The following is a 12,919-nucleotide window of genomic DNA, read 5'->3' as shown; positions in this document are numbered from 1 at the left end:
TTTTGTGTGCTAGGCTTGCTAAATGCCCCCAAGTCATTCATAGATATTAGTTAGTACTTTGGTGACTATTGGTACTAAAGATGGTACTGATTTTTGATTAGTTAAAATATTAAGAAATAGCACTACTGAATTTTCCACATGAAGATCTTAACAAAGAGAAACTTCTGAATAGTCAAAGCTATTTTGTAATTATATTAAAGTACTATTTTTTTGTGATACTTGTCTCTTGAAAATTATTAATGTATTACTTCATGAAGTAATGGAAAATTGGTTCAATTATTCACCAAAGGCACATTATTTATTTATTTTTCTTTTCTTAAAAAACAGGAATGTTTGGCTGTCAGGACCCTTGATCCTCTTGTCAACACCTCCAGTTTGATAATGAGGAAGTGTTTCCCTAAAAATCGCCTGCCACTCCCAACGATTAAAAGTTCTTTCCATTTCCAGTTGCCAGTTATTCCTGTGACTGGACCTGTGGCCCAGCTCTACAGCTTACCCCCTGAAGGTAGGACCACATACTACTGCCTACTTTCAGTGGTTCTGGGAATTGTGTGACAGTCACCTTTTCTTTTACTTGTGTCCAACTCCGCAGCAAAATAAGGCCTTAACATAATAAACTTGCACATTGTATTTTAATTAACAAATATTTCTTTAAATACAAGAAACTGAGGTCTAGTAATTAAGGAAAGAAGTGTGGGATATTACATATATATAAATGTGAACTGTGAAAAATTTTCAGCATCACATAGGAACATCATGTGACATTTATATAAAATTTCAAAGTATAAGAATGTAAACATTAAATGTTTAGGTAATTACATTTGGGCTTACATTTGTAGCTCTTTCATGAACTTCATTTTTTAAAAGTTAAAAATACATAATCACCAAAAATGTTTTGGTTTATGCTTAACATTGAATTATCAGAAGTTGGCTGTTTTCCATTTTCTGTATAATGTTGTAGGTACATACATAGTATAGGAAGCAAGAGTTTAAACTTCTCAATGTGGGGGAAAAGTAGAATTTTTTTTGATAATATCTAACAAAATGGAAAAGAGAAAGTAGTCTAGGCTATTAATAGAATTTCTATTTTCTTATCAGTTGATAACTTTTGAAAACAATTGAAGGTCTTTATTTATATTTAAAAGCAATTATTTGAAATAAGTGATTTTTCAAGTAATTATAATTAGTTTTATTATGCTTGATACAGATTTATCAGTGGTAATATCATAGCATATACTTTTATGATTTTATTTAAAATAGTTAATTATTAAAGTATAAGTTTAGTCTACACAAAATGTCAAAATTTATTATTCAGAAACTTCCTTTAAAAGGTTTAAAAAATCTAAGACAAAGTCTGGGACTTGAGTAAGATAGCTAAGTAAAAACAATGATTTTATTTCTTCTTTCTATTCCATTTAAAATTACCAAAAGACTTTGAAAATAGGGGAAAATCTGTACCGAATCTGAAAACTAGGTAGAAGGAACATTTTCATAGAACAAACATACAATATGCAACAAACATGGTAGAGATATGAATACTCATAGATTAAAGAAGAGTGTCAACTCTCTACTCACCCTAATATGAAATGCAGTATCTCCAGCTTCGAGTTGAGATACCACTAGCACCTAATTTAGAGGGACAATCAAGGAGCAGTTGGGTCCCTTTCTCTCCTATATCTCATTGTAGGATTATGGGGGTTTATGTAGTGGTTCTAACTGGTAGAAAGCTGGTGAAAATTTTCTATGAAATGCCAGGTAGTGGTACTGGGTGGAAGATAGGATATACCTCAGAGTGTTCTTTATACAGTGTCTAGAATAATCACATGGATAGACAGAGAAAGCTGACTACTAGTGTAGTGAATTCACCAAACATGGGGAGAAAAATGAGAGAGGATATTTTTCTGAGGGCTCCTTATCTGACTCATCTCAGACTGATAGATCACTGAACTAGAAATGGAGATTTATACCGACTAACAAGCCTTCATGATTAAGATGTAAAAGGAGGGTTCTGATAGCAACTACATGCACATAAAGAAAACACCATTTTGCTATTTTCTCCCATATCATTACTTTTTTACTTTTTTCAGCTAGTTCCATGAAGATAGAACTATTTTTTTTTCTTCATTTTACCCTCAGCATCCATTAGATTGCATGAGACATAAGTATGCATTTAACATTTGTTGATGAATGAGTTGAGCTGGTCTCAAGACTTATTTTCTTCAATATTAAATGCCAGAAGATAAGTAGCATTTACAGAGATTTGAAGAAAGAGTTCTGACTCAAGATTTCTGAACCTTTATCAGTTTTCCTCCATATGTGAAGGTGATGTGTTTGAGGTATGTAAGGGTATGGAAGTATATTATCCAGGTACCCTGACTGAGGTAATTACATGAAATATTATTCCAGCCAAGCCAGTGATGAATTAAGATGTCAAGAATGCAGAAAGACATGGTAGCAGAGTAATTGTATTAAACATTACAAACTGTTCATTATGTAATGCTAAACAGATCCTTAGACTTAAATCTGTTGAACTATAGGAATCCATGGATGGACTTAAGAGACTACAAATGCTTCAACATTCTATATAAAATTATGGTGTTTTTTTTTTCTTGGAAAAGTTCTTGAGAGCGTCCATCCATCACTGCTATAGAAAAAGCAAGGAAATTGTGCTATAGAAAAGCACAAAATTTTGAGAGTGCTAAATACAAAGCAAGAACCAACAAATCGGTTTCAGTGAAGAGATATCTAAATGGATAAAATACTCCTATTAAAGAGAAAGACTTTCAGATTGGGTTAAAAAAACAGAATATAAGTAGCTGACACATACTGAAGACTCTTAAAACAGCAAGATGGAAAACTTGAAAATAAACAGATTGGCAAACGTGTATCTGTTTTTACCAGCTTGGAAGAGGTAAGACAGAAGTATTACTACCATACAAATATAAATACAGAACAAAATGTTTAAAACAAGACGGCAAAGATTATTTTGTACAAGGTAGATAATAGCAAATTTGTCAAATACTAGAGCAAAGGTAGATAAAGCTATAATGATTTGAATAATAGAGAGAGATTGGTAGAAACACAGTGTTAGTGGGTGATTTTAATATACCTCTAAGTTCTTGTCAAGTTAAATAGAAGAGGTTCAGCCAATCTAAGTGGATGCTAAAGATGACTCCTGTTAATACATTTGGAAATATGATTGAAATAGGTAATATTTTAGGAAAATATGAATAACTAAAATTAACAGTAGAATACCTGAAATTGAATATACAGTCAAGTTATCTTCAGTGAAGACACCAAATGCTGATGACTTTATAGATAAATTCAACTTTAAAGAAATTTTCCTATGCTTTATTTTCCAGAGCATAGGGGGAAAAAAAAGAAAAAAAGGAAAAGTTTAAAAGCCAGCCTGATGCAGAAATAAAAGCCTGGTAGAATAACCTGAAACCACCTACATACAGATCATTGTCATTCATGAAAATAAACATAAAAATGCTAAAATAATAGCAAATTGAATTGAACACCTTGTATAGGGCACCTTGACAAAGTAAGGATTATTTTTAAGAAAGTAAGTTCATTGTAATAAAATACTTTAATTAATAAAATTTATCATCAGTAGGTCAAAGGAAGAAAACTAATGATTATCAATGATTATCTCAGTAAATGCCCTGAAGAGATTTAATAAAAATCATTATTAGTTCCAGGTAAAATTTCTTTAGGAATCTAGGAATATTTCCCACACAAGCTGAGTATTATCTAACTTAGATCAATAGCCGGCATCACAAATAGTAATGAAATGTTAGATGATGCTTCTCTCAACTATGATTAGTTAATATTATTTTGAAAGCTCTAGCCAAATCAGTAAAATAACTCATGTAACTTGGTTAAGATCAAATAGCTAGTAAGTGGAGGATTTGAATTAGGTATTATGTCTCCAGAGCTCCTTTGCTACACTACCACAAGGTAGATTTTTTTTTTCTCATATATCCTTCTAGAAGATGGGCAGTAATTCTGGGCAGTAAACCTCTGTTCCATTAGGTCCTCAGAGGGAATGTTTTTTGTTTTTTTTCAATCATCTCCTCTGGTGGTTTCCTCATGTACATGTAGAAAATGGTAATGAAAGAAAATGGTAAGGGCAGGTTTTCTTTTTTTTCTTTTTGTGTGTGTAAAGAATGTATCCTGGAGTTTGTATTTACCACTTTGCCTCACATATCATTGGCCAAAATTGTTCACAGAACTGTAACTACTGCAAGGGAGGCTGGGATCTATAATGTCTAGTGAAAACTCAGAGTTTCTGTTACCAAAAGGGAAGAGAGGAGGACAGATACATGAGGGATAGGGAGGAGTTTATATTTGCTAAAATAAGTCACATTGGATATGGAAATCAAAAAGAGTTTAAAGAAGGTGTTGTCAGCAAAATAGTGGAGGGGTGGGAGGTCTCAGTGCTCATCTCCCCAACAAATACAATAAAAAAAAAAAAACAGCTATAAATCCATGAAAATATGTCAAGGATAGCTCTGGACTACCTTGAAGAAGCACTAAAAAACTCTGCAGAACACAAAAACTGAGGATCGCCCCATAGAAAGTGTGGGAAGCATTTGTATACGTTACTCCATTCCCCAACCCAGAGCATCTCAGCACCAGGGGGGTTCTCCTCAGAGCCAGAAAAGGAGAACCGGAGAACCCTAGTAAGTATCACCACTGTGGACATCTGTAGCCTTTGCTATCAAGGTTTCCCAAGTCTTCACCAAAACTGATCCCAGTAACAGAGCGGCCTGGAGTCCCACCTGCTGAATTTACTCAGCAGGGATGGAGCTGTCACTGTGGGCCCATGCTGTGCTGCATCTCACTCTAGCTGGAGTCACTACGGTAAGCCTCAGAGACCCAGACCCCTTTCCCACGAGAGATCTTCACATTCTCGCACCTCAGACACCAATGCCACTGCCACAGCAAGTGCACCTATGCCCCAGGACCCAAACATTGTGGTAGTTTTGCATGTGCTTCATTCCAGGACCCTAGCTGTGCTACATCTCTGAGTGGCAGCATACCAGGTGAGGCAGCAAGAAAAATCCCATTGGCTAGGATTTCCTCCTGTGGGCATAAAGGGAGAACAAGAAAAACCCAGCAACTTTTTGCCTTTGAAGTTCTCAATTGCTGTAGGCACCATTGTTACCTGCAGGACCTCTGCAGTATTAGCCACAGAAGACCCCCATAATCTACGCTGGCCTTGACTTCAGTTAATGGAGCTACACAGAGACTGTGCTGCATCCTACCTAGTCAGTGCTCTCACAACCACCTTCAGGTGAAAGTCTTTCCCCACCATACCAATCCATGAAGGCTGGAAGAGGTGACTGTGCCCTCAAATATGCAGACATCAACACAAAACCCTCAGAAATGAAAAATCAAGGAAACATGATACTACCAAAGGAACACAATTTTCCAGAGACATAGAGATCTGTGAGTTATCTGAGAATTCAAAATGATCACAAAGCAATAAACAAAATGGCAATAGTAAGTCCTTACTTATCAATAATTACTCTAAATGTAAATAGCTTAAAATTTCCAATTAAAAGACTTAGAATGGCTGAATGGATTAAAAAACAAGACCTAACTATCTGCTGCCTACAAGGGACTCATTTAGGCTTTTGGGACACTCATAGGCTGCAAATGAAGGAATGGAAAAAGATACTGTATGCAAATGGAAATCAAACAGAAGGGTAGCTATACTTACACCATACAAAATAGACTTTAAGTCAAAAACTGTAACGAGGAAAGAAGGTCATTATGTAATTAATGATAAAGGGATCAATTTATTAAGAGGATATAATAATTGTAAATATATATGCACCCAATATTGGAGCACCTAACTATATTAAACAATCATTAATAGATCTGAAGGGAGATACAGCAGTGCAATCATGGTAGTGGACTTCAGTACCCCGTTCTCAACAATGGATAGATAATTCAGATGGAAAGTAGGAAATCATGGACTTGAATGACACTTTAGACCAAATGAACCTAACAGACATATACAGAATACTCCATCCAATGACAGCAGAATACACATTCTTCTCAAGTGCAGAAGGAACATTCTCCAGGGCAGGTCATATGTTAGGTCACAAAACAAGTCTTAACAAATTTAAGAATATTGAAATCACAGGTATCTTCTCTGACCACAATGGTATGAAACTAGAAATCAGTTGCAGGAGTAAAGCTGCAAAATTAAACAATACACTTCTGAAGAATCAGTGGGTCAAAGAAAAAAAATCAAAAGGGAAATAAAAAAATATCATGAGAAAAATGGAAGTACAGCATACCAAAACTTATGGGAAGCAGCAATAGCAGTACTAAGAGGGACGATTACAGCAGTAAACACCTACATTAAGAAAAAAGAAAAAAGAAAGATCCAAATAAATAGCCTAACCTTATACTTAAAGAAACCAGAAAAGGAAGAACAAACTAAGCCCATAGTTAGCGGAAGGAAGGAAATAGTAAAGTTTAGAGCAGAAATAAATGAAATAGAGACTAGAAAGACAGAAAAGATCAACAAAACTAATAGTTTGTTTTTAGAAAAGATAACAGCAAAGGAAACAATACAATATTTGCAAACCATATATCTAATAAGGGGTTAAATATGGGTTCAAATATGTAAAGAACACATACAGCCGAGTAGTACAAAAGCAAATAATCCAATTTAAAAATGGGCAAAGGACTCAAATAAACATTTCCCCGAAGTATACAAATGGCCAATAGTTTATGAAAAGGTGCTCAACATAACCAATCATCAGAGAAATACAAATCGAAACCACAATGAGATATCACCTCACACCTGTTAGAATAGTTATTATGAAAAAGACGAGAGATAACAAATACTGGCAATGATGTGGAGAAAACAGAACTCTCACTGTTGGTGGGAATGTAAAATGGTACAGTCAATATGGAAAACAATATGTAGGTTCCTCAAAAAATTAAAAACATCTACCGTATGGTCCAGCAGTCACACTCCTAGGTATATACCTAAAGGAATTGAAATAATTATCTTGAAGTGATATCTGCATACCTATGTTCATTGCAGCATTGATCACAATAGAGAAGATTTGGAAACAATCTAAATATCCTTTGTGGGGTGAATGGATAAAGGAAAAGTGATTATCTATATCTACACATATATTTTATTTCTATCTGTATCTCTATGCATATAAAATAGAGATGTATCTATCATATATAATAGTATATGAGCTAGATGTATGAATATTATTCAGCCAATAAAAAACGAATTCCTGTCATTTGCAATACCATGGGTGAATCTGGAGGGGATTGTGCAAAGTGAAATATGCCAGACAGAGAAAGACAAGTACTATATGGTATCACTTACTCGTATATGCGGAACCTTAAAAAACAACTGATTTCATAGAAACAGAATAGAATGTTAGATGCCAGGGGCTGGAGATTATAGTACATGGGGTGATGAGGCCAAAGGGTACAAATTTTCAGTTTTAAGAAGATTAAGTTCTGAGGATCTAAAGAACAGCATGGTGACTATAATTAATAACATGGTGTTGTATACCTGAAAGTTTCTGAGAGTAAATCTTAAGTATTCTCACCATACACACTCACACACAAAAAGTGTTAATTGTTAACTGTATGAGGTAATGGATGTGTTATCTTCTTCTTGATAATCATTTTACAGTGTATATATATCAAATCATCACTTACACTTTAAAATATATACATTTATATTTATACATTTTAAATATGTACAATTATATTTATTCCTCAGTAGAGTTAGAAAATAAAAAAGTTCAGAAAAGTATCCTTTTAAAATATTCTATATTTTGTTTTAAAGCACTTGGTTACTTTCAGTACTCTCAAAGCCCTCTCCGACTCTTCTTTGCTTGTCTCCCCCACATCCATGGATGGTCCTCATGTCCTTCTGTTCCCTGAGTTTTTCTCTAATGCGTACTCATTCTTCATCTACATTACTGACAATTGTCTTTTCCTCTGTTAATTGGTTTCCCTCCACATACATGCTCTTTCTCTCATACCTCCCAGAGTATCTTTTGAAAAAGTTAAGTTGGATTCATCCATTTTCTTCTTGAAAATCCTCAGTTCTGATCTTCCATAGGTTAAAAATCCAAACTATTTGGCCTGCTGTACCCTTCATTTGCTCATTATTTGCCTCTTTTAGTACTTTCCCACTCCTACAAGTCAAGTCATGCTTAGCTTATTACTTTCCAATGATATGTAAATTCTTTGTTTTAGCATTATTATTTCCTTAAAAGTCACACTCACCCATTTTTATGTTCACCGAGAAACCTGCTATATTTTCAAGATACTGCTTAATTACTACGTTTTGTGGAGTGAGTGATCACTGATTACTCCTTGGCCCCAAGCAGTTTGTGATTAGTTATTCCATCCCTTGCTTTCCCATAGCATTTTTAAGTATGCCTTCATTAATGTATATCTTTTATAACATAATTACTTGTTTACTCTTTTCTGTTCTTTAACCTCATATGCTCCCTAAGGGCAGGGACTGTATTTACACATCTTTCAAAAAATTCCCAGCACATGACACAGTACATGACACATGGTAGTCATTGAAACAAACAAATGGGAAGTGAATTGTAAAGGGATGAAATGAGTTACTGAAATTTATCATAAATAGAAAATAAGATAATCACTAAACTATTGTTTGTGTCTATGAAGGTAAGGGGGGTGGGAGGTGGTAGATGAGGGTAAAAGGGATCAAACATATGGTGATGGAAGGAGAACTGACTCTGGGTGGTGAACGCAAAATGTGATATATAGATGATGTATTACAGAATTGTACACCTGAAACCTCTGTAACTTTACTAACAATTGTCACCCCAATAAACTGAAAAAAAAAAATCCAAGAAAAACAAGATGCTTCATTCATGCTGTTGCACCATAAGACATTATTAATTAAAACTGAAAACATTATTTAAAAAACCCATTCATTTTTACAGTGCTTTTCCAAATTTTAAAGCACTTTGACTTTATCTCGTAGTTTTTTCAACACCTGGGATAGCCTTAGGGACATTTTTTAATAAAAATTTTAATTTTCATTTGGTGATTGAAATACTTTATATATATAACATTCTACCATTGGATGTACATGTTGTAGAATGCTTACCTCTGACCTACTTACTTATAGCACCTTTTGTATCACAGTGGATGATGTAGTAGATGAAAGTGATGACAACGATGATATTGATTTAGAAGCTGAAAATGAAACTGAAAATGAAGATGACCTAGATCAAAATTTTAAGGTTAGTATAAATTTCTGACTTCATTCAACTTCATATATTGCATACACAGTTGTAAAACAAAGATTGGATAAATAAATATAGCTAATGGTAGATAAATTTGTTTTGTCCACATTTTTTTATTGTGGCTGACTATGGACAGTAAGCTATTGAAAGGGAAAATAATGTTGCTTTGAATGTATTGGTCTGTAAAGGACCTTAAAATAACTTATTTTCACTCTCTCTGACCAGGAAGATTTTATCTGTCCTTTTTGACTTAGATTTTAAAGTCTAAGGAAATCTAAGTTTGAAGTGAAGAGATTTGAGACTTGAAGTGACAACCTATATTTCTTTCAACAATCTTTTGGGGATACAAAATAGTAGGAAAATATAACTGATGGCTTCTTGGTAAGGATTAGTGTTTGCATAATGATTCTTAAAATTCAGTTAATTGGAGAAGGAAATGGACAAAAGTGTTTATTGAATTGAGAAAAGAAAAATTATTGTCATATATGAGATATAAGGTAAAGAGGCAGGTGAGTTTTCAGAATTTTATGGCACTTTTACAAGTGTAGATACTTTATATTTTGCTTTAATTTAGTAGTAGAAAGGGCCATTTTAGTAAAAAATGTATAAAAATGTCTGCTTAATGCCTTCACTTTTCAACGATTTAGCTTAGTCCTTTTCTTGGTGTGTGTGGGGGGGTACATGGTATTATTACCTCTGCTTTATAGTCTAATCATTAGAAAAAAAGGGACAGAAAGGTTGTCAGTGTATCTTATAAGAGGTGGGGCCGGGATTCAGAATAAAGCAGTCTGGTGTGAATGCTTATTCTCTTTACCATCATGCTATAATACAATGTTATTTTTCTCCAAGGCTATGGAATTGTGGGTTCTTTAAGACTGCTGCTGAGTTGTATTTTTTTTTTTTCTTCTTTACCTCTGTCCACCTCTCATTCTCATTGGCTGTTATATTTGGATATTCCTTATTTTTTTCTTTTTATCTAAATTCCATCACTTGGTTCATGCTTCAGGTGAACCTGCTATGTTGTAGTGGATATATAATATTTGTGTTCTATTGTGGTTGTAGTCTTAGAGATTGTTTTTTCTCTCACCGTGGTGATTCCATTCTCTTTACCCCAGATTTTTCAGTTTTGGAGCTTTTATAGAAACCTGGAGGTTCTAAAGGACTCACTTCCAGATAGCCAGGACTTGTCAGTCCATATAAGCTTCAATGCATTCTTTTTTCCCCTCTTTAACTCTAGAAGAAAATTTTTCTGGGGGCGGGGGAATGTTGGGGAACTGTTTTTTTTCCAGGGCCCATCAGCTGCAAGTCAAGTCATCGTTGTTGACCCTCAGTCCAGCTGTGGAGGGCGCAGCTTGGCTCCAAGTCCAGTCGCCGTTTTCAATCTTGCCCACCATCCCATGCGGGAATCAAACCGGAGCCCACGCTCTAAGCAACTGAGCCATCCAGCTGCCCCTCCGAAAGCTCAGCGGCAGCTCATTGTCTTCAATCTAGTTGTGGAGGGTGCAGCTCACAGGCCCATGCGGGAATCCAACCAGCAACCCGGTCGTTAAGAGCTTGTGCTCCAACTGACTGAGCCATCCTGCTGCTCCTAACTCTAGAAGAACTTTAAAAAGTGGTAGACAATGGTTTTGTTTCTTCTATGTCTGTCAGTAGCTCTTCATCTTTGTTTTTCTCCAAACCAAAATACAGATTTCTTGTTACTGATCTTTCAAAGCAAAGTTTTCTTTCCTCACTATGCCTGTTTTACAGATAAATTCCTTTTTTTTTCAAAGTAGATAGCAATTACATAAGGCTGTATTTTCACAAAATAATATGAGCTAGTATGGATAGAGAAAATAATGCCTCTGTAAATTTTTTTTGTTATTTTGAAAGCATTGTCTACTTTATTAGATGCTAATCAAGAAAATTAAATATTTTGATTCATCAATGCATAATTTAAGATACATGAAATTAAACATTCATGTAATAATAATTACATAATAATGATACAATAATTAACATGAAACTTTAAATTAAACCAGTCTTTATTATTTATGGCAGTGGGGAAAATCTTTTTATTGGTTATACTAATGATACCTAAATTCCTGAATATGAAATACAAGAAATGCATAGTATGTTTTCCCTTTTAAATTACTTATTAAAATAAAAATGTATGAATATAGTCAGGTTCATGTATATAGAAAGCATTTTAAGGATTGAAGCATAGTAGAATAAATTTAAGGCTGAAAAATAAATAGTTGACTCTGTGGTAGTAAGATAAATGTAAAATTAAAAATGAGTACCAATTGAAAATTAGCCATCAATGACTGTAATGTTGCGTTTGCATTTGGGTAAGGCCAGAATTGAGGGTCCTAGAGAATAGCTTGGATAACAGGTAAACGGGCACTCGTCTTCCCATCATGTGTACATTATTATCTCTTTGAACAGATACAGACCAAATTGATTCTGGATACATACCCTGTTTCTCTGAGATCATACTTCTTTTTTAAATTTACCCTCTTCTTTCTGAAGGGGTACAGAAGTAATTTCTGGCTGTTCCACTCCTTTTCTTTTTCCTGAAAAACAGAGGGGATGGTGACACTGAGCTTTTTCTAAGGGCACTATTAACCATGTTAAGAGAGAGTGATAATCATTTGTCTCTCCTGAGGCAGTGCATTTATGTTGACTAACAGTGTATGCTCTGGAATCACTGACTAGTTTTACGTTTTGGCTTCTCTCTTTGCAAGCTGTGTAATTTTGAGGAAGCCACTTAACCTCTCTGTACCTCAGTTTCCTCTTCAGTTAAATGGAGAAAATGGTACTGTTTACTCCAAAGTGTTCTAATGCAGATTGAATTAGATAATAATATGCAAAATCCTTAGCATAGTGCTTCACGTATTTTCAGTGCTCAATAAATGTTAGTTATTTTGATTATCACCACTACCATCGTATACTTAACGTTTATCAATTTAGCTTAAGTTCTAAGCTTCCCTTTAATTATGAGAAAAATGATGTCAATTAGGGAGGTTGGGGGAGCATACTTTAGTCTTGATCTTTACACTAGTTTTTCTGTCTTGAGGAGCCCAAATACCATGTTATGTTAGAATAACCTTTGACAAAAACAAAACACAAAACAACCAAAAACAACAACACAACAACCCAAAAATACAAGCAAATTTTAACTTATGGCAAAAGTAATAGTCTTTATTCAGTGATCATTCTCGAATTACATGTAATTAATAATTTGGAAAAGTTTAAATTTGAAATGTGTTCTGTAATTTTACGTTTTTCTTAACTGGTGACATGAGATTTTTATTATTTCAGAATGATGACATTGAAACAGATATTAACAAACTAAAACCCCAGCAAGAACCAGGACGAACGATAGAAGAACTTAAAATGTATGAACACCTTTTCCCTGAGCTTGTTGATGATTTTCAGGTATAAATATAGAAAATTAAGCATCTTAACTGATTTTAAGAAAAAGTTATTTTTTATCCCTCAGGCCTATAATCACTGTTTTTATTCTGATTTTCATTTCTAAAAAATGCAAGTAGTGTTTTTTCGAGTGACATTGCACAATTACTCCTACATTTTGTAAAATGAGAGGACTAGCTCATTTAATGTTTAGACTAGTTTTTTAATTT

General features: G+C 34.2%; 1 protein-coding gene across 6 annotated transcripts in view; it reads left to right on the top strand.

Moving 5' to 3' along the window:
* Nucleotides 1-12,919, top strand: part of AGTPBP1 (ATP/GTP binding carboxypeptidase 1) — a 136,876-nt gene that overhangs the window by 55,316 nt on the left and 68,641 nt on the right. For 5 of the 6 annotated variants that reach the window (XM_033122884.1, XM_033122882.1, XM_033122881.1 and 2 more), the window contains exons 11-13: nt 328-505; nt 9,193-9,290; nt 12,597-12,713. In XM_033122884.1, coding sequence (XP_032978775.1) covers nt 328-505; nt 9,193-9,290; nt 12,597-12,713 — 393 coding nt within the window. The remainder of the gene's footprint in view (nt 1-327; nt 506-9,192; nt 9,291-12,596; nt 12,714-12,919) is intronic. The other variant, XM_033122885.1, reaches the window with a different exon arrangement.

This window comes from Rhinolophus ferrumequinum, chromosome 12 (assembly GCF_004115265.2).
Source record: "Rhinolophus ferrumequinum isolate MPI-CBG mRhiFer1 chromosome 12, mRhiFer1_v1.p, whole genome shotgun sequence".
Classification (NCBI taxonomy): Eukaryota; Metazoa; Chordata; class Mammalia; order Chiroptera; family Rhinolophidae; genus Rhinolophus; species Rhinolophus ferrumequinum.
Note: the sequence above shows the minus strand (reverse complement) of the source record. Positions and strands in the feature narration are given on the sequence as shown.